The sequence below is a fragment of the Pongo abelii genome, chromosome 21 (assembly GCF_028885655.2).
Source record: "Pongo abelii isolate AG06213 chromosome 21, NHGRI_mPonAbe1-v2.0_pri, whole genome shotgun sequence".
NCBI classification, from domain to species: Eukaryota; Metazoa; Chordata; class Mammalia; order Primates; family Hominidae; genus Pongo; species Pongo abelii.
The window spans coordinates 32,558,876-32,579,889 of NC_072006.2; the positions used below are offsets into that span (position 1 = coordinate 32,558,876).

The 21,014-nt window shown below is 49.5% G+C and overlaps 1 protein-coding gene across 1 annotated transcript in view; it reads right to left on the reverse strand.

Moving 5' to 3' along the window:
- VPS16 (VPS16 core subunit of CORVET and HOPS complexes) overlaps nucleotides 1-21,014 on the reverse strand; it is an 83,779-nt gene that overhangs the window by 55,758 nt on the left and 7,007 nt on the right. Inside the window, exons 2-24 of the mRNA XM_009233421.3 lie at nucleotides 9,143-9,231; nucleotides 8,802-8,899; nucleotides 8,586-8,714; nucleotides 8,360-8,504; nucleotides 8,090-8,205; nucleotides 7,861-7,983; nucleotides 7,673-7,728; nucleotides 7,249-7,338; nucleotides 7,054-7,148; nucleotides 6,823-6,899; nucleotides 6,232-6,363; nucleotides 6,008-6,135; nucleotides 5,841-5,876; nucleotides 5,542-5,650; nucleotides 4,881-5,015; nucleotides 4,677-4,785; nucleotides 4,502-4,599; nucleotides 4,310-4,417; nucleotides 3,918-3,995; nucleotides 3,656-3,825; nucleotides 3,478-3,574; nucleotides 2,657-2,760; nucleotides 1,031-2,542 (exon numbers count right to left, since the gene is read on the reverse strand). Of these exons, the coding sequence (XP_009231696.1) occupies nucleotides 2,398-2,542; nucleotides 2,657-2,760; nucleotides 3,478-3,574; nucleotides 3,656-3,825; nucleotides 3,918-3,995; nucleotides 4,310-4,417; nucleotides 4,502-4,599; nucleotides 4,677-4,785; nucleotides 4,881-5,015; nucleotides 5,542-5,650; nucleotides 5,841-5,876; nucleotides 6,008-6,135; nucleotides 6,232-6,363; nucleotides 6,823-6,899; nucleotides 7,054-7,148; nucleotides 7,249-7,338; nucleotides 7,673-7,728; nucleotides 7,861-7,983; nucleotides 8,090-8,205; nucleotides 8,360-8,504; nucleotides 8,586-8,714; nucleotides 8,802-8,899; nucleotides 9,143-9,231 (2,467 nt within the window). The 3' untranslated portion in view covers nucleotides 1,031-2,397. The remainder of the gene's footprint in view (nucleotides 1-1,030; nucleotides 2,543-2,656; nucleotides 2,761-3,477; nucleotides 3,575-3,655; nucleotides 3,826-3,917; nucleotides 3,996-4,309; nucleotides 4,418-4,501; nucleotides 4,600-4,676; nucleotides 4,786-4,880; nucleotides 5,016-5,541; nucleotides 5,651-5,840; nucleotides 5,877-6,007; nucleotides 6,136-6,231; nucleotides 6,364-6,822; nucleotides 6,900-7,053; nucleotides 7,149-7,248; nucleotides 7,339-7,672; nucleotides 7,729-7,860; nucleotides 7,984-8,089; nucleotides 8,206-8,359; nucleotides 8,505-8,585; nucleotides 8,715-8,801; nucleotides 8,900-9,142; nucleotides 9,232-21,014) is intronic.

Sequence of the window (21,014 nt, forward strand, 5' to 3'; positions counted from 1 at the left end):
TCTACCTGGCTGTATGTTTGAAAGTTTTTATAATAAAATGGGGAGGTGGGGGGCAAATCAGTGATTAACTTTACAAAAAAGTATACAAAACTGCCTTTTTAAAGCAACTCTCCCCATAGACAATTCCAATGCTTCTCTACATGCACACACACCTTTTATAAAGTTGAAATCACTGTTGATATGCATTTGTCATCACTGTTAAAAGTTATTTCTCACATATTTCTAAAACTTCATGTGTACAGTGTTTGTTTACATAGCCTATGAGTAAATATACTGTATGTTACTTTGGAGATGTGGGTTTTGTATTGTGTACATTCTAAAAGCACTGGTCAAGCCTCCCTTTCCAGAGAGGAAAACTGGGTTGTTTGGTAGCAATCCTTTTTCATTGAGAACTCGAAAAGCTGGGAAAACATTTTTTAAAGGCATCAAAGAGCCACCAGGGCAGTGAGGAATTGGGCCAAGACTGGGGACAAAAAAAAAAAAAAGCCCAGAATGATGAGCCCAGCATTGGGGATTATTTCCTTTCCTCTTGTCTGCTGATTCCAAAAGGGAAAGCTGACGGGCTGTGCCAGATTGTGATTCCAAAACCTAGCCACAGTATTTCCAGAACCTTGCTACTCCCTATCAGGAGGTGGAGTCCAGGCCAGGTTCCGTGGTTCACGCTGTAACCCCAGTACTTTGAGAGGCTGAGGAGGAGGACTGCTTGAGCTCCGGAGTTTAAAACCAGCCTGGGCAACATAAGGAGACCCCTGAGACCCCATCTCTACCACGCAAAAAAAAAAAAAAAAAAAAAAAAAAGAGGTGGAGTCTATTTCCCCTTGAAATTAGTGGGGTGGGCCTGTATTACTGCTGTGACGAACACTCTAGCAGATGTGACACCATGTAACTTCCAAATCTAGGTTAAGAAGGCAGTCCAGATTCTACCTGGCTCCCTCTTGGGATGCTTGCCCTTGGGACCCAGCCACCATGTTGCAGGTGTTCTGGCAGACCACCCCAGCTAAGATCCCAGTTAAGAACCAGCGTCACTCACCAAGCATGTGAGTTAGCGAGCTTTCACATGATTTCAGCCCCTAGCTGTCAACCTTTTAGTCTTCCAGCTGATGCCTCAGACACTACGAAACAGACACAAACCATCCCTGTTATAACCTGTCCAAATTCTTGACCCACATAATAAATGGTGAGCATGATACTTATTTTACCATTTGACTTTTATCTCCTTGAAGGACTTTCACAAACTTTCATTTGCAAGTCAGGTAGGAAAAGCAAAAAAAGAATTACCTTCTCAGGCCCTGAGTCCCTCACTCTCTTTCTAAAAGCATGGTCGGCCCTAGGGGTGTTAAATAGGGAGAGGCCTGAAGCTCCAGTGAGGCCTGCACTCCCTCTGGCTGTGGTTTCCTCCTTGTAGACAAAGTGGGGGCAACAAAGGAAAAGGCAATGCCCTCAGTGTTGGGTGGGGCCCTGGGCATGAAGCCAAGGTGCACTGGAGTGCAAATGGAAGGCTAGATAGGGAGAGCAGAGGGCCCCGTGGGTACTCCTACTGATTGTGGGTCTGGTGTTCATAGTTCTTTTTTGGCAGAATTGAAATCTTCCATCCTCCTTTTCTATTTGGCCCAGAGACAACTTGGAATTGCTCACCACAGTTCAGTGGGCAAGAGTTCCAAAGGCCACTACCCCCTGACCCCTATGGCCTGCAGGCCACACACCTCTCATTAGTCCTCCAATCGCCACTGCAGTGCAAATTGGGGCTTTGCCTCAGGCTCCCTTCTCACAGAGGGCCTGATTCCAGTTCCAGCTTGCACTTGGCCCGGGGTTTCAAATCCCTGTTTTGCCACATATTTGTTATTATCAAACTCCCTGGTCCTCAATCTCCTTTCTGTAAATTGGGGTGATGTTACCTCACAGGGCTGTCATGAGGAATAAATGAAGTACAAGCGGCAAAAGTGTTTAGCATGGTTCTTGCGTGTTTACACGCACACACACAGAATGCTTTACAGTATGTTCTTGGTGAGCTGGTGCTTAAGTTTTGTGCCATCTCTCCCTATAATCTTCCTAGGAGCTGTGAGCTAGAGAAAGCTTTCCTTGGTAACTGTGGAGAGGACACGTTACTTGCAAGTATGGCTGGAGAAGCCCCCACCTCCAGTCCCAACACAATGGAACACATGGAGTTTTGCTGTGGTGTCTGGAGGATCCTGTCTTGAGCTTGCCTTTGCTTAGGCTGGACTGTGTAAGACAAGCACTCTAAAGCGTTCCAACTTTATTTAAAACCAGACAGCCCTGCTACCACGCCCCTCCTCCTCAGCATTGCCCTAGGGGAGGAGCTGGATGAACTATGGCCCTTCTGCCAAGCCCAGGTGCTAGGGGAGGAACCCCTTGCTCGAGATGTACAGGGTGGACTCCTCATTTCTTCTGGGCTTGTGCCCTGGCCCGTTGAATCTTGTCAGCTGTGGCCCCATCTGTGGCTCCCGTGCAGTGGGACAATACGAGGCTCAGCTCAGCCTCATTCCGGTGTTCGATGGCCACATCTGCAGCCTGAGCCACATCGCTGTGGTTTGAGCAAGAGAGGAGGCGGTGTTGGGGCTGCTCAAGGGCACAAACCCCGCCTCTCACCAGCCCACAGCTCAGCCACCCAGCACCCACAGGCCCTCAATTGACGCACCCAACAAGAAGCAAAGCCTTGACCTTCTGCTCGGGACCCACGCGGGAAGCATACTTCTTGGCTTCATATTTGTTGTGTTGTTTCATGCAGATCTCCACAAAAGGCTTGGAGGAGAGGAACCGGGTGGAGGGAGAAGGTAACGCACTGCCCTCCTGTCCTCTCTCTTATGAGCAGAGGCGCAATGGATACATCGTCCATATATATTCTATATGTATACACCCGTCAGTACATATAATCCCCCAGCCCCCATGCACAGACAGTTGTGATCTCAACATTCTTAGGGCAGAAACCACCTAAACCAAAGCTCTGTCAGAGCCTTGAGACCAATTATTTCCACGCTTCTGCTCTACCACCCACCGTTACCCCTTGCAACAGGCGTTCCTGCCACCAGCCCTCACATTTCCTGTGTTCTCTTGTGATTGACACTCTCAAACCTGCCCTATACACCTCTGAACTACCCACCACAGAAAATAGCCCTCAGTATCTCCACTGCCTCCCATATGCACCCTCCCTGTCCCCCCTCCACCCGCCTCAAACAAGACTTTCCCTCCAGCACATAGCACCCCCTGTGGCCCTCCCTGGGGGAAAGCAGCTCATTCTCCCTCCCCGTAACATCGGCAGGCAAACTTGGACCCATCCTCCAGTGCACCCAACACAGCGGATGGTGCCTGCCCACAAATGTGTATACAGGAAGCACTTGCTAACTACGCGGGGAGCTGAACAGGAGCATGAACGGGCCATCCTATCTGTCTCCCTGCCTAGCCCTCTCTCCCGAAGACTACCTTCACTGGAAGTGAGCTGGAGGGAGGACCCTGCCTCACCAGGTAGCCAATGGGTGATTTCTTGCTCTTGGAAAACTTCTCTAGCTCTTCCCAGTCTTCCAAATCTGCCAGGGCAGTCAGCTTCAGCCACCAGAGCCTGCAGGAAAGCTGGGCTTGGAGGTGTTGCAGGAGAGGCAGGTGGTCTTGGGACCCATATGCAGCCTGGGCTCTCACCTACCTCTTGTCAGGGATGCGGAAGTCACGTGCCAGCTGCTCTGCACGCTTGTTGTGACTGCCAAGAATGAGGGTGGTAACTGTGTCATGTAGAGACAGGTCTAGGAACTGGCCCCCCAGCTCGTCTTCTAGGCGCCGCTGCAGCCGTAGGAGCCGCATTTGATCCTCTGTAGCCTGGGGACCCGGATAATGAGGCATGATGGGGATGAGGGACCAGGAGGGAAGACCAGGAGAGGAGGAGGCTCTTGGAAAAAGGTGGGCCAAACCTTGGCTGCAAACTCATTCTTGGCCTTGTAGAAGGCATCGGCGGCTGTCTGCAGAGCTGCTACTCGCCCCTCAATACGCTACAAAGACAAGAAGGAAGGCCTGAACTCACAGCACGTAGGACCCTCGCCCTCCTCACCCAGGTTACAGTCTTCTCTCCCATCCCTGTGCCCAAGGTTGCCAGGGTCAGCCTTGCCTGCTAGGTGCACCACTCTGATGTCCTACAGGGATGGCTAGCTCCTCTGACACTAACCCCCATCCTGGCCTCACGTCAGAGTCTCTCTCACAGTGAGGACCAGATGGAGTGTGCACCCAACACGAAGGCCTAGATTCCTGAAGGAACCGGACCAACAGCCCCAGCCCACATGCCCCACATGCCCCATGGATCTCAGACCTCTTCTGCAGCATAACTGGCTCGGATGTGGAAGCTGCCCAATTCCTGGTGATTGTCATCCTGATTGTAAAGGTCCTTCAGCGTCTCTAGCTCCTGATGCTTACAGAACTGGGGCCACAGGCAGGCAATCAGTCAGCAAGGCCAACTCAAGTGCTCAGAAGATTACACCACAACCCTGCCCACTACACACACCTGTCGGTACAAACTCAGGGCCATGGGCTGATTCCGAAGGGTCATGAAAAAATCTCCTCGGTTCAGCTCGTTCTTCAGGTGCAGCAACACCGTGAACACTGCAGGAGAATAAGGTGGAGTGGGAACTCCAGCCAGGCTCCCACTTAGCCCAGGGGTCCCCCAGCCTTGCCCTCACCCAGGTCAGTGTCCCCGCTCTCGATGGCCTTGCTTAGTGCCAGTTTGCTCCTCTTCATCTTTAGAAGAAGGGGTACCTGCTCCCCTGAGCGTGGCTCATACTCCAGCAGCTGTGAGGTGAGAAGGCAGGCACAGAGAGAAGGAGCTGGCATGGGGGCCCTGAACAACCACATCAGAGTGTCTGTGGAGGGCTGGGCACCCACACCTTGATGGCCAGCTCCGTGCGGCCACAACCATAGGCTCGTGCAGCAATGTCGGAGTAAGAGACACCAGGCGTGTCCCCCAGCTTCTGGTTAATGGCTCGAGCCACATCCTCATCTGAGACATCCTTCTGTTGCACCTGCAAGGGATGCGGGGTGTCACAAACATCTGGATGCCATTCCTCACTCTCCACTCCTGTAAGCCCTGAGGACCCACCCCTTCAGTTCCCTTCCTCCCTCCCTCCCTTCCTTCTTCTTTCTCTCTCTCTTTCCCTCCTTCTCTGCCCCCCTTCTTTCTTTTTTGAGACAGAGTCTTGCTCTGTCGCCCAGGCTGGAGTGCAGCAGTGCAATCTCAGCTCACTGCAACCTCTGCCTCCCAGGTGAAAGCGATTCTCCTGCCTCAGCCTCCCGGGTAGCTGGGATTACAGGCATGCACCACCATGCCCGGCTAATTTTGTATTTTTAGTAGAGACGGGGTTTCACCACGTTAGCCAGGCTTGTCTCGAACACCTGACCTCAGATGATCCGCCCGCCTCGGCTTCCCAAAGCGCTGGGATTACAGGCATGAGCCACCGTGCCCAGCCCAGTTCTACACTTTCTATTTCCTCCACCTCACCAGGGCCTGGAATCCCCTAAATGCCCTTGGACCCCATCCCACATCCTTGCCTTGTAGCAGGCCCAGTGGGCCAGGATCCTGCTGACGCCCTGTACTTCAGGAAGGCGCAAGTACTCGCATATCTGGATGGCCAGGGGGTAAAGTCTCCGCAACACAAGCCTGGTAGACCCGGTGGGTAAAGGATACAAGGAGTGAGGTAGAGGAGAAAGAGACCAGAGTGGCATCAGCCTGCACATCAGGCCTCCCACATCCTAGATAGGTCAGGAGCAGTGACCATAAGACCCCACCCAAGGCTGTAATGCCCACCCCCGCTGACAGCCCCCTCACTGCACCCTTGGGCTTACCCTACCTGTCCAGCAGCACCTGGATGGTGAGCTGCTTGTATCTGTATTTTCCTCGGTTAAGGATCCAGTTGGAGAATAAGCCCCGCTTGCCAGGTACCTGCAGACTGCATCTCCAGCCCCTTCCCCTGCCACCCCTGGCTGTACGGTACCCTTCTGGCATGCACAGGGATACTGGCTATAGGTGAGTGGGATCCCGATGTGATAGTCTCGAACAGCATTGAGCACACGCAGGTCCTGACACATGTGCACGAAGCTGTCGGGTGGAAATCTGTCCAGGAAACACTTTCCGAAGGAGGCGGCCTGAGAAGAGCCAGAGGGCGATAGGAGAGAGCTTCCCTGTTGCCCATCCCACCCCCTCCCAGCCCCGCCCTCCCCAGCCCAGCCATCCAGGCCAACCCTGAGCAGACTCTTCTGCATGTCTGGCTGGTGCTCATGTCCTGCAGCCTCAATGCACTGCTGCACGGCCTGGGTCAGCTGGCCCAGCTCCTGGATCTCCCGCAGGTACTCATCCGCCTTCTGGCTCTCTTTCTGGTGGGGAGCAGTCCAGAGCCAGGGCATCATGACAGAGAACACTCCCACATCTGGCCCCTAACCATTCTGGGTTGTGGTTCAAATAAGCTGGGTTGGAGGAGCTGCACAGGCTGGAGCCCCAACTCCCTCAGCCCACTCAATCCACCTGAGGTGCCCACAGACATCATCCCGTATCAGCCCACAGCTGCCTTTGGGGGGCCTTGAGAACTCCTCCCAATAGTAACCCAGAGTGGGTGGGGATAGTGGGGATGTTCTGCCTGTCCCTATCACACCACATGGAGGACACAGTGTCTCTTCAGTTTACCTGAGCCAGCCCTCCCCAGCCCAGACCAGTGTCCTGCCTGGACCTCTCTCTTGACAGGTGTCACCTGGCTATGCTCACACATGCCCACGCAGGGGCAGGGGCAGGGGCAGGAGGAACCATCCTGGGACTGGGAGAGAAGCCCAGGGCTTTACCTCATACTCCTTCTGAGCCTCCAGGAGCAGCGCCCCGGGGGCCATTGAGGCAATTTTGAAGATCTCCTCGCTGGCCGCTGGGGAAGGGAGTTGGTGAGTGAGGGAGAAAGGCAGGGAAACCCTTAGCCCTGCCTCAACACCCTATTCCTGCTCTGTGGCACTGGCCCAGGACAGCTGGGGTGCCGAGGAGTTCCCACCTTGGGTTATGTGGTGCCCTTGTGAAGGCCTCACCTGGAACCTCATGCAGGAACTCGTGGGTGCTGCGGGAGAAGATGCGGACCCCATCGAGCTCAGGCACCAGGTAGGAGTCCTCATCCAGCACAAACCTGAGCTTGGTTAAGGCTCCTAAGAGCACCTACAGATGGGACGGGGCAGGTGAACCCTCCCCTCCCCTCCCTCCACATACAGGCAGCCCTCCAAGGATATTGGATGCTCTCGGGTGCATCGCCCACCACCATCAGCCGCCTTTCCCAGGCCACCACCACGGCCCTCTCCTTGCTACGAGGACGGCTGCACCTGTGAGCAGCATATACACACCGGCTAGACACTGTCCCATGGCCATGTCTCCCACATGGCTGCTCACAATCCTTTGTCTCGGGACAGCCTGTATACACTTGCATCACTGACTGTACACTGACCTCTCCACTTCCCTCTTATCCCTGAGCCCTCAGCTCGAGGCAATTGTGGCCCACAGAGGACAATGGTTTCCTTCAAGTGTGCAATGGCAGAGAAGGTAAGATCCAAACTCCACTAGGCTTGGCCAGTAGACATGACGAATCAAGGAATTGCTTGTCCCAGGAAGCAAGCTATGTCTCACCCACACCCCCAGCAATAACACCCCCATCCTCACCAGACCATCTGCTTTGGAGGTGCCCGGATGTTGCAGGTGAACTCACATAGCTTCTCCTGAAATGGTGTGGGCAATGTCATGGCCCTGTCCCAGCAGTCACCATTCTAGTCGAAAAGCCCCCCCGCATCTCCAAAAGATCTTGTACCCAGGACAAGGCACAGTACCCCTGTGTTGCCCCAGGATCACACCTTGAGTGATGCTGTCCCCATCCAGATGTAGCCTGTGTCTGTGAAGAGTGCCAGGTGTCGGTAGGTAAAGGAGACAGCCATCTGTAGGAAGCTGCTTACTCCTGGGGCCAGGCCAGGGGGTGTCTGAGGCAGAGCCAGGGTAGGGGTGGGACAGATACATACTGACTTTTCAGAGCCTTCCTATTGCCTAACCCAGCCCCTCCACTTCATTCCCACTCAGGGCCCTTACCACTGCGGAGCAGGCTGCATGGTCCAAGAGGTAAAGGTCGGGCCCCACAGCCAGAAGAATGTGTGCCACTCGGTCCTGGCACAGCGCAGTCCAGCAGGAGGGTGCACTTTGCAGACCTATGGCCAGGGAAAAGGACAGTGTTAGGATGACCAAGGCCCACAGTTTCTGTTTCTATGGGTCTCTAGCCACAGCTTCTGTTTTTATGGGTCTCACAGGCTAGAGGCACATCTGTGGGTACTGCTTGGCTATCTCAGTGGTATCAGGGCTTACCTGGCACCTCTGGCATCCGGCGGAGTTTGAGGTCACCCACATTGGCACTGAGGGTGAAGCGGTGGGCCCCTGTGAGGATGGCCACTCCGGAACCAAACTCAGTGTGAAAGATCCGGGCATCCAGAACCCGGTTCTGGAGCACTTCCTGAGGAAAGGGGGCCATGGGTTAAGGGAGCTACAGGGTCATAAACTCTACCCCGCTTCCCCAGCCCTCTGTGACCCCTACATTGCCCATGCTGAAGTGTCTCCGGAAGTCACCATGAAGCCCATAAACCAGTACAGCACCATCTTCCTGCACACAGAGCAGCTCCTCCTCAGCTGACCAGCCCAGGGACACCACGGGTCCACTCTTCCACTGCAGGGGAGAGAGGTTCCTGAGGCTGTCCTCAGGTGAGGAAACCCTGTCCAGCCCTGAGCCCCAGGAACCGTCAGAAGTGCTCACCAGCAGGCTGGCCAGAGGCATGCCGGAAGCAGAGTATATATCAAGCACTGGCCTCACACTGGCAGCTTTCTCCTTCCGCCAGGGGTTCCTCAGCAGTGCTGCAGTTTGAGAAGAGACCTTCTGTCCTAGCTCCCTAGGCCCACCCCATGTGAAGCAGGCCTCACATCCTGGCTCCCCAGGTCCACCCCATGTGAAGCAGGCCCACAAAAACCAGAAGTGAAAGCATCTCAGCAGGGTGAGTGAGGGCTGGCAACAAGAACCTGACAGCAAGGCCCCAGGAATCAAGGACCTTGAGTTCATCCCAGAGTCCCAGAGCAGGTGGTGGTGGAGGGGCAACATACCAATGGGGCCCCCATAGGGTGCAGCAGCCACCAGGCAATCCCTGAGTTCCTCCTTCAGGTCCCAGTCCATGCTGTACAGCTCATATTTCCTGCCCACACAGAGATGAGCAGAAATTAGCCTCATTACCTTGCATCCGGATGGAGTGAACCCCAGAGGAATTCCTAAAGCCTCCATTTGTCTTCTACAAGGCCATAGAGGAAGTCTCCACCCACTACCCCCAGAGGCAGGGAGGAGGGTGATGACCAGAAAGTTGGGTGAACTGACCACATGCATGCCTAGGGACAGCAGGCGAGGGAGCAGAGGGTGTTGGCAGGGAAGGATGTGGTTCTTGGGGCAAGTGTCCAAGTATGGCAGGAGCTCTTGAGCCAAGCAGGCTGTGTGGCCTACACCCAAGGCACAAACTGAGATAGAACTAAAGTGCAGTGGCTGGCTCAGGCCAGCTTTAGCAGGAAAAGAGACTCTCAGAAAAGGTCTCTCAGAGAAGAAAGCCTTTCTTCTATTTCTAGTCCTTCTTTTTTGAGAGAGGGTCTCACTGTGTTGCCCAGGCTGAGGTGCTCTTTGCAGCTTCAACCTCCCAAGCTCAAGTGATCTTCCCATCTCAGCGTTCTGGGTAGCTGGAACTTCAGGGTGCACTACCACACCTGGCTAATTTTTCTATTTTTTGTAGAGATGGAGTCTCCCCATGTTGCCCAGGCTGGTCTCAAACTCCTGGGCTCAAGCAATCCTCCTACCCTGGCCTCCAAAGTGCTGGTATTACAGATGTGAGCTGCAGTGCCTGGCCTATTTCTGGTTCTTAATGAATCAGGGTGTGGGCTTTATACCCAGGGGTTCAGCTCTATGCTTATTGACAATGAACTTAGTTTTAGAGGTACTGAGTTAGCAGTGCCTGAAAGAAATCCAAGAGGAGCTTTTCAGTGAGATGGTGCTGGGAGGAGTCCTGGATTGGGCATGTTAATCTGCCAATGCTTGGCTTATGGCAGGCAACCAAATCACAAATCACAACCAGGCATGAGACGATTGCAATGTGAAATGCTCATGGATCACCGAGTGTGTGCTGCATGGGAAGTCGGAGTAGGGAGCTTGAAGTATGTCATCATACCTCAAGAGCGGGGGAAAAGGGGTGGCAAAAGGGACTAAGAAGAAGTGGGCACTATTCCAGGACGCTAAGAGAAGACAGTGTTTAAGAAGGGCATTTCAGCCAGTATCATTTCAGGGACCTTCTCATTAATGATCAGGAATATGCCCATCATTACCTACTATTTGACATCCTTGTTGTGGTTCTAGCCAACATAATTTAAGAAAAAAAAATAAAGAGATGTTTATATTTTGACGAAGGAGCAGAGTTGTTTCTATTTGCAAATAATGTGATTGTCTACTTAGAAAATCCAAAGTAAGGGGTGAGGTGGCTCATGCCTGTAATCTGAGCACTTTAGGGGGCCGAAGCAGGCAGACTGCTTGAGCTCAGCAGACCGAGACCGGCCTGGGCAACATGGATAAACCTTGTCTTTACAAAAAATACAAAAATTAGCTGCATGTGATGGCACATGCCTGTAGTTACAAATAGCATGCCAGCTACTTGGGGGGCTGAGGCAAGAGGATCGCTTGAACCTGGGAGTTTGAGGCTGCAGTGAGCCAAGACAGCATCACTGCACTTCAGCCTGGGTGACAAAGTGAGACCCTGTCTCAAAAAAAACAAAACAAAACAAAACAAAAAACCCCAAAGTAGTCTAGCGAACAATGAATCTGAGACTCTCACAGAGGGCATAGGGTGATCAACAAAAATCAATCTATTTTCTATACCAAGAAATTTTCTTACCATAGCAAGAATCGATTGGAAATACAACTTTTCGAGGTGAGGTGGGCAGATCACTTGAGGTCAGGAGTATGAGATCAGCCTAGCCAACATGGTGAAACCCTGTCTCTACTAAAAATACAAACATTAGCCAGGTGTGGTGGCAGGCACCTGTAATCCCAGCTACTCGGGAGGCTGAGGCAGGAGAATTGCTTGAGCCCAGGAGGTAGAAGTTGCAGTGAGCCAGGATCATGCCACTGCACTCCAGCTTGGGGAGCAAGAGCAAAACTCTATCTCAACAAATAAATAAATAAACAAATAAATAAAATAAAAATAAAAATGCAAAAATTAGCTAGGCGTGGTTGTGGGTGCCTGTAATCCCAGCTACTCAGAGGCTAAGGCAGGAGAATCACTTGAACCCAGGAGGCAGAGGTTGCAATGAGCCGAGATTGTGCCACAGCACTCCAGCTGCCTGGGCGACAGAGTGAGACTCCATCTCAAAAAAAAAAAAAAGAAAGAAATACAACTTTTAAGAGATCCTAATAATTATGGCAATAAAACTATAAGATATCAAATAATACATCTAATGAAAATTTTCCAAAATCAAATATTTTCCAAGGATATAGAAAACATGGAGCAATATCCAAAATGATCTATAAATGTACAGGAATTCCAATAAACACCTTCCGCCAATTATCCGGCCAGTGGAGGGGTAATGCACAAACTGATTCTGAAGTTCAAATGGGGGGCTGGGCGCAGTGGCTCACGCCTATAATTCCAGCACTTTCGGAGGCCGAGGTGGGAAGATCACCTGAGGTCAGGAGTTCGAGACCAGCATGGCCAACATGGTGAAACCCCATCTCTACTAAAAATACAAAATTAGCTGGGCATGGTGGCGCATGCCTGTAATCCCAGCTAGTCAGGAGGCTGAGGCATGCGAATCGCTTGAACCTGGGAGGGAGGGGTTGCAGTGAGCCAAAACTGTGCCACTGCACTCCAGCTTGGGCGACTGAGGGAGACTCTGTTTCCAAAAAAAAAAAAGAAAAAGAAAAAAAGTTCATATAGGGGGAAAAGATCATCTGAAAGAGGAAATACCACAAAATATTTAAGAACATTTTGAAAATATGAGAACAGATGTATACCAGATATCACACACTATATAAAATTAATTAAAACTATTATTTTGGCACAGGAATGTGCAGACAGATCAATGGAAGAGGATGGAGTCTAGGAAAAGATCTCAGAATTGAGCAAATAATAAAGATAGCATTTCAAATTGGTGCAAATTGATACTTGAAACGAGACTATGGGCCATATAGGGAGAACCACAATAAATGCTATTTCATTATTTTACTTCTGTGTTAATATACAGAAAAATGCTCAAGAGACTTCCATACTAAACCAGACACAGTGATTACCTTTGGAGAGGGTGGTAGATGGGGTAGACACCTGCAGAGCTGTCCACTTTTATACTACAAGCATACATCATTTTGTTGCACTTTATTGCACTTTGCAGTTACTGCATTTTTACAAATTGAAGGTTTGTGGCAACACTGAGTCAAGCAAATCTATCAGCGTCATTTTTCCAACCACATGTGCTCACTTCATGTCTCTGTGTCACAATTTGGTAATTCTCGCAATATTCCAAACTTTTTCATTATTATTATATCTGATATGGTGATCTGTGATCAGTGATGTTACTACTATAATTGTTTTGGGGTGCCACAAACTGCACCCATACATGATGGTGAGCTTAACGGATAAATGTTGTATGTGTTCTGACTGCTCCACCAACGAGCCATTCCCTGATCGTCTCTCCCTCACTCTTCAGGTCTTCCTATTCCCTGAGACACACAGTGTGGAAATTAGGCTAATTAAAAACGCTCTAACTGTTCAAGTGAAAGAAGAATGGCAAATCTCTCACTTTAAATCAAAAGCTAGAAACGATTAACTTTAGTGAGGAAGGCATGTTGAAAGCCAAGACAGGCCAAAAGCTAGGCCTCGTGTGCCAGTTAGCCAAGTTGTGAATGCAAAGGAAAAGTTCTTGAAGGAAATTAAAAGTGCTACTCCAGTGAATACAGGAATGATAAGAAAACAAAGTAGCCTTTTCGCTGGTAAGGAGAAAGTTTTAGTGAACTATGTATAAGATCACAACATTCCCTTAAGCCAAAGCCTAATCCAGAGCAAGGCCCTAACTCTTAAATTCTATAAAGGCTGAGACAGGTGAGGAAGCTGCAGAAGTTTGAAATTAGCAGAGGTTTGTTCATGAGGTTTAAGGGAAAAAACCATCTCTGTAATATAAAAGCACAAGGTAAAGCAGCAAGTCCTGACAAAGAACCTGCAGCAAGTTATCCAGAAGATCTAGCGAAGATCATTGACAAAGGTGGCTGGCTAAACAACATATTTTCAATGTAGACAAAACCGTCTTATATTGGAAGAAGATGCCATCTAGACCTTTCATAGCTAGAAAGAAGTCAACACCTGGCTTCAAAGCGTGTAAGGACAGGGCTGACACTCTTGTTGGGGCCTAATGCAGCTAGTGACTTTAAGTTGAGAACAATGCTCATTTACCATTCTGAAAATCCTAGGACCCTTAAGAATTATGCTAAATCTACTCTATCTGTGCTCTAGAAACGGGATAACAAAGCCTAGATGACAGCACATTGTTTACAGCATGGTTTACTAAATGTTTTAAGCCCAACTGTTGAGACCCACTGCTCAAAAAAAAAAAACAAGATTCCTTTAAAAACATTACTGCTCATTGGCCAGGCGCAGTGGCTCATGCCTGTAATCCCAGCACTTTGGAAGGCCGAGGCAGGCACTTCACAAGGTCAGGAGTTGAGACCAGCCTGGCCAATATGGTGAAACCCCATCTGTACTAAAAATACAAATATTAGCCGGGCATGGTGGCGTGCGCATGTGGTCCCAGCTACTCGGGAGGCTGAGGCAGAGGAGTCACTTGAACCCAAGTGGCGGAGGTTGCAGTGAGCCAAGATTGCACCACTGCACTCCAGCCTGGGTGACAGAGCAAGATTCCATCTCAAAAAAAAAAAAAAAAAAAAAAAATTACTGCTCATTGACAACATTATCTGGTCCCCCAAAAACTCTGATGGAGATGTACAAGGAGATTAATGTTGTCTTTATGCCTTCTAACACAACATCCATTGTGCAGTTCATGGATCAAGGAAAGAGTGATTTCAATTTTCTTTTTTCTTTTTTTTTGAGATGGAGTCTCACTCTGTTGCCCAGGCTGGAGTGCAATGGTGCAATCTCAGCTCAATGCAACCTCCACCTCCCGGGTTCAAGCAATTATCCTGCCTCGGCCTCCTGAGTAGCTGGGACTACAGGCATGCACCAGCATGCCCAGCTAATTTTTCTATTTCTTTAGTAGAGACAGGGTTTCACCATGTTGGCCAGGCTGGTCTCGAACTCCTGACCTCAAGTGATTCGCCTGCGTCGGCCTCCCAAGGTGTTGGGATTACAGATGTGAGCCACCACGCCAGGCCTCAATTTTCAAGTCTTATATAAGAAATACATTTTTTTCTTTCTCGTTTTTTTTTGTTTTGTTTTTAGAAAGACACTGTCTTGCTCTGTTGCCCAGGATGGAGTGCAGTGATGTGATCATGGCTCACGGTAGCCTTGAAGCCTCAAACTCCTGGACTCAAGTGAGCCTCCAGCCTCAGCCTCCTGAGTAGCTGGGACTACTGGCGCATGCTAGTGCGCCTGGCTAAAAAATTGTGTGTGTGTGTGTGTGTGTGTGTGTGTGTGTGTGTGTGTGTGTGTGTGTGTGCGCAGAGACGGGGACTCACTCTGTCGCCAGGCTGGTCTTGAAATCCTGGTGTGTGTGTGTGTGTGTGTGTGTGTGTGCAGAGACGGGGACTCACTCTGTCGCCAGGCTGGTCTTGAAATCCTGGCCTCAAGTGATTCTTACACCTTGGCCTCCCAAAGTGCTGCAGGTGTGCACGACCGTGCTTGGCCTAGAAATACATTTTATAAGGCTATAGCTGCCATAGCTAGTAATTTCTCTGATGGATCTGGACAAAGTAAATTGAAAGCCTGGAAAGGTTTTCAGTGGTGCAATCTCAGCTGGAAAGGAGTCACCATTCTAGATGCCGTTAAGAACACTTCTGATTCATGGCTGGACACGGTGGCTCACACCTGTAATCCCAGCATCTTGGGAGGCTGAGGGAGGCAGATCACCTGAGGTCAGGAGTTCAAGACCAGCCTGGCCAACACGGTGAAACCCTGTCTCTACTAAAAATATAAAAATTAGCCAGGTGTGGTGGCGGGTGCCTGTAATCCCAGCTAATCAGGAAGCTGAGGCAGGAGAATCGCTTGAACCCGGGAGACGGAGGTTGCAGTGAGCCGAGATCATGCCACTGCACTCCAGCCTGGGCGACAGAATGAGACTTCGTCCCAAAAAATGAAAAAATAAAAATAAAATACACTTATGATTCATGAGAGGAGGTCAAAATATCAACATTAACAGGAGTTTGGAAGAAGTTGATTCCAATCCTCATGGATGACTTCAGTAGAAGAAGTCTCTGCAGATGCAGTGGAAATAGCAAGAGAATAAGAATTAGAAGTGAGGCCTAAAGATGTGACTGAATTGCTTCAATCTCAGCACTTGAACAAATAAGGATTTGCTTCTTATGGATGAGCAAAGAAAGTGAGTTTTTTTGTTGTTGTTGTTTGTTTGTTTTGAGACAGAGTCTTGCTCTGTCACCCAGGCTGGAGTGCAGTGGCATGATCTCAGCTCACTGCAACGTCTGCCTCCCAGGTTCAAGCAATTCTCCTGCCTAGGCTTCCTGTAGCTGGGATTACAGGCACCCAGCACCATACCCAGCTAATTTTGTATTTTTAGTAGAAACAGGGTTTCACCATGTTGGCCAGGCTGGTTTTGAACTCCTGGCCTCAAGTGCTCCACCCACCTTGGCCTCCTAAAGTGCTGGGACTATAGGTGTGAGCCACCATGCCCAGCTGAAAGTGGTTTCTTGAGATGGCATCTACTATTGTGAACACTGTTGAAATGACAACAAAGGATTCATATTACATATACTTAGTTAATAAAGCATCGGCGTGGTTTGAAAGGATTAACTCCAATTTTGGAAGTTCTACTGTGGATAAAATGCTATCAGACAGCATTGCATGCTACCGAGAAATCTTTCATGAAAGGAAGAGCCCACTGATGTGGCAACTTCATTGTTGTTTTAAGAAATTATGATAGGCACCCTAACCTTCAGCAACCACAACTCAGGTTAGTTAGTAGTCATCACCATTGAGGCAAGACCCTCCACCAGCAAAAATACTACACATTGCTTAAGACTCTGATAATCACTAGCATATTTTAGCAATAAAGTATTTTTAAGTTACGTACATTTGTTTAGACATAATGCTATTGCACACCTAATATACTACAGTATACTGTAAACATAAAACTTTTATATGGACTGGGAAACCAAAAAAATTCATGTGATGTGTTTTGTAATATTCATTTTTTTGTTGTAGTCTGGAACTGAACCCGTAATATCTCCAAAGTATGTCTGTATATACTTTGGCATTATTTGAATTTACAACCCATATGCATTTCTTTTGACATTCTATAACTAAAATCATTGGGTGAAAAAACATCTGATAGGAAAATAGATATTCATACAAATCTAGCATGCCAGTTATCAACGCATTGCCTCTCAGCTCCAAATTCACCCTTTAACCCATGTTCTGTGGTAATGGTCAGCATTCCTTTAAACATTTCTCCTTTATAGTGAGCATGTTAAGCTTTCTCAGCAGAGGGCGCTGGAAGGACACTGCACTAGGAAGGGGCCCTCCTGTGCTTCCAGTGTTGGTGGTCAGCCAGCAGTCAGGGTGTGAGAATATCTAGTACTGCTCCGCCCCAGCCACGCATCCACAAAGCATGGTCCCTCAGCAACATCGCAGCACTTTCCAGATCACCTTCTCAAGCTGTCTCGACAGACGCTGCACTCCAGGCTTCCTGCCCACACCAGGTCCCCACTTCCTCTCTATACCAAGATGCCTGGCCACTGGCTGCATTCTGCCTGTGCACTAGTGTTTCCAACGTCCTCTGCACACCTGTACGCCCAGCCATAGGTTTTTTGAGACAGAGTCTCGCTCTGTCGCCCAGGCTGGAGTACAGTGGCACAATCTCGGCTCCTGCAAGCTCCACCTCCCGAGTTCACACCATTCTCCTACCTCAGCCTCCCGAGTACCTGAGACTACAGGAGCCTGCCATCACGCCCAGCTAATTATTTTTGTATTTTTAGTAGAGACGGGGTTTCACCGTGTTAGCCAGGATGGTCTCGATCTCCTGACCTTGTGATCCGCCCGCCTCGGCTTCCCAAAGTGTTGGGATTACAGGCGTGAGCCACCACACCCAGCCTGGTTTTTTTTTTTTTTTTTTTTTTTTTTTTTGGAGATGGAGTTTTGCTCTTGTTGCCCAGGCTGGAGTGCAATGGTGCAATACCGGCTCACCGCAACCTCTGCCTCCCAGGTTCAAGCAATTCTCCTGCCTCAGCCTCCCAAGTAGCTGGGATTACAGGCATGCACCACCATGCCCAGCTAATTTTGTAGTTTTAGTAGAGATGGGATTTCACCACATTGGCCAGGCTGGTCTCAAACTGGTATTGTTAGTAGAGACGGGGTTTCTCCATGTTGGTCAGGCTGATCTCGAACCCCCAACCTCAGGTGATCCGCCCACCTCTGCCTCCCAAAATGCTAGGATTACAGGCGTGAGCCACCATGCCTGGCCTAGCCTGCCATATTGACACTGTGTGTTGCAGGCCTCCTGCCTGCACCAGCACTCCCATTCACACCGCACACCCAACACCCCAGGCTAAGAGTTGCAGCTTGCCTACGTCTTCATATCCCTTGTGGCCCCAGAGGGTTGCTTCTTGCTTGTCTGGTATTATAGACCAGCTCTAACCTGGGCAAACCAACTTCTCTGCCATCCAGTGGGCTGCAACTGTATTTTTCCAATGAGGTCTGAACCCTAGCCTGAAGACTGGCTCCCTCTTCCAAGTCTGTCATTCCTTGGGTACTGTTCCTTGGCCCCTGGCTATCAAATTTTTTCTTATATCTCATACTCTCTTTTTTTTTTTTTTTGAGACAGTCTTACTCTATCGCCCGGCTACAGTGCAGTGGTGCAATTGGCTCACTGTAGCCATGACCTCCCAGGGCTCAGGTGACTCTCCCACCTCAGCCTCCTGAGTAGCTGGGACTACAGGTGCGCACCACCATGCCCAGCTAATTTTTTGTGTAGAGATGGGGTTTCACCATGTTGCCCAGGCTGGTCTCAAACTCCTGGGCTTGTGTGATCTGCCTGCTATGGCCTCCCAAAGTATTGGGATTACAGGCGTGAGCCACCATGTCCAGCCACATCATATACTCCTTTATCACAGTTAAATAATTTTTTTTCTTTTTCTTTTTCTTTTCTTTGGAGATGGCGTCTTGCTCTGTTGCCAGGCTGGAGTGCAGTGGCAAAATCTCGGCTCACTGCAACCTCCACCTCCCAGGTTCAAGCGATTCTCCTGCCTCAGCCTCCCAAGTAGCTGGGACTACAGGTGCACACCACCACACCCAGATAATTTTTGTATTTTTATCGGAGATGGGGTTTCACCATGTTGGCCAGATAGTCTCAATTTCTCGACCTCATGATCTGCTCGCCTCGGCCTCTCAAAGTGCTGGGATTACAGGCATGAGCCACTGCATCCGGCCTTTTTGTTTTGTTTTGTTTTTTGAGACAGAGTTTCGCTCTTGTTGCCCAGGCTGGAGTGCAGTGGCACGATCTGGGCTCACTGCAACCTCTGCCTCCAAGGTTCAAGGAATTCTCCTGCCTCATCCTCCCAAGTAGCTGGGGGTTATAGGTGCCTGCCACCACGCCTGGCTAATTTTTTGTATTTTTATTAGAGATGGGGTTTCGCCATGTTGGCCAGGCTGGTCTCGAACTCCTGACCCCAGCTGACCCACCAGCATTGGTATCCCCAAGTGTTGGGATTACAGGCATGAGCTACCGCACCAGTCCAATAATTCTTTATATTAAACTTCCCATGTTAAGTCTTCTGACTTGACCCAGACTGGTACAGACTTGGTATAGAAGGAATAGTCCCAGAAGATAGACCCCCTAAAGATGGGATTTCGGAACTGGCTTGGTGTTGAGCTCTTTGTCAATGGAAAACTGATGCTATAACCCATTGTATGCACTTGCATCACAGTTCATCAAGCCTGCAGTTTACTGTGGTGAAATGGTAACTGAAACATGTGCTTAGGAGTGACTTCTATATTTGCCAGTGTGGCAGTAATGATGACTTTATAGATGGTGGCATGGGATGGATTGTTTTGAGTGCACTTGAACATTTTCAAAGAGAAAGTGATCTCAGGTTTGTTAACATTCAGCTTGAGTCATGTTCTGAGAAGCAGAAGGCTTCTCTAACAGCTCCCCCCCCCACCTGCCGCAACAACAACAAAAAATCTTATTTCAGCCGGGTGCAGTAGCTCACATCTGTAATCTCAGCGTTTTGGGAGGCAGAGGCGGGCAGATCACCTAAGGTCAGGAGTTCAAGACCAGCCTGGCCAATATGGAGAAACCTGTCTCTACTAAAAATACAAAATTAGCTGGTGGTGGCGCATGCCTGTAATCCTAGCTACTCAGGAGGCTGACACAAAAGAATCGCTTGAACCCAGGAGGCAGAGGTTGCAGTGAGCCAAAATCGTGCCATTGCACTCCAGTCTGGGCAACAAGAGCAAAACTCCGCCTCAAAAAAAAAAAAAAAAGAAACTTATTCCTTGTAGCCACATAGCTGCTATTGCTGAAAATCAAACACAAATTTGTGTGAGTTGTTGAATTACAACAGTTGAATTCCCCCAACACACCATTTCTCATGTGAAAATTAGGGTACTGATAGGAAACAATGAGATCCTGAAACTTGGAAGAGGGATATCTGGTTAGATCCACATGAAACTGACAATCTTGAACTCCCAGGTCATTCTGAGCTTCCCTTACCAGAGGGAAGCCTTCTTGTCTCCAAGCAGACTAGCTTTTCCTTGAAACCCCTGCTAACCTAACTTGGGGTAGCTGTCTTAGAAGCCTCCCAAATCCACGTAATGCTGCCAATAGCAAAGACAATACATGACCCCAATATGGCACCATTCCCGGAGGAACCAGCCTACAAGTTGATTATATTGGGTCTCTTCCATTTCAGAGACGGCAATGACTTATCCCCACTGGAACAGATACATATTCTGAATGTGGATTTGCCTTTCCTGTCTGCAATGTGTTTTCCAGCACCCACCATTTGTGGATTTACAGAATGCTCTATCCAGCACTGTGGCATCTGCAAAGCACTGCAGCTAATCAAGGACCTCATTTCATAGCAAAGAAAGGTAGCAGTGGGCTCACGGCCATAGGATCAATTGGCCTTACCCTATACCCCATCACTCACAAGTGGCTGACCTAAATTTACTGACAACTTGGTTTTAGCACCAATTGCAAGACAATGTCCTTAAAAGGGTGGGGTTCTTTCTTATAGGATGCAGCCTATGCTTTTAATCAGAGATGATTATATGGTGTTATCTCCTCCATTTGGGGCCTAGATTCAAGAGGTGGAAGTGGGAGTGGCTCCGCTCACTATTACACCTGATAACAACCTTACAAAAATGTTGCTTCAGACAGGCATGGTGGCTCACACTTGTAATCCCAGCACTTTGAGAGGCTGAGGTGGGTGGATCACCTGAGCCCAAGAGGTCGAGGCTGCAGTGAACCAAGACTGCACCACTGCACTCCAGCCTGAGTGACAGAGTGAGACTTTGTCTCTAAAAAATTAAAATTAAAAACTAAAAATAAATAGAAGTAGAGCCCTTGTGGTGAGTGAATGCAGGCTGACTCCATATAATAGGGTTGTGGGACCCCAGTTGGGTTTGGTGCCTGTGGATGTGTAGCAGTCCCAACCTGCCTGCTATGTGAACCTCATGGCAGTGCTCATCAGCCTGGGTACATGTACAGAGGTGGTGAGAGGCTGGTGCACTGGAAGGCAGTTCTGCACCGTGCAGGGGTAACCAAAGGACAA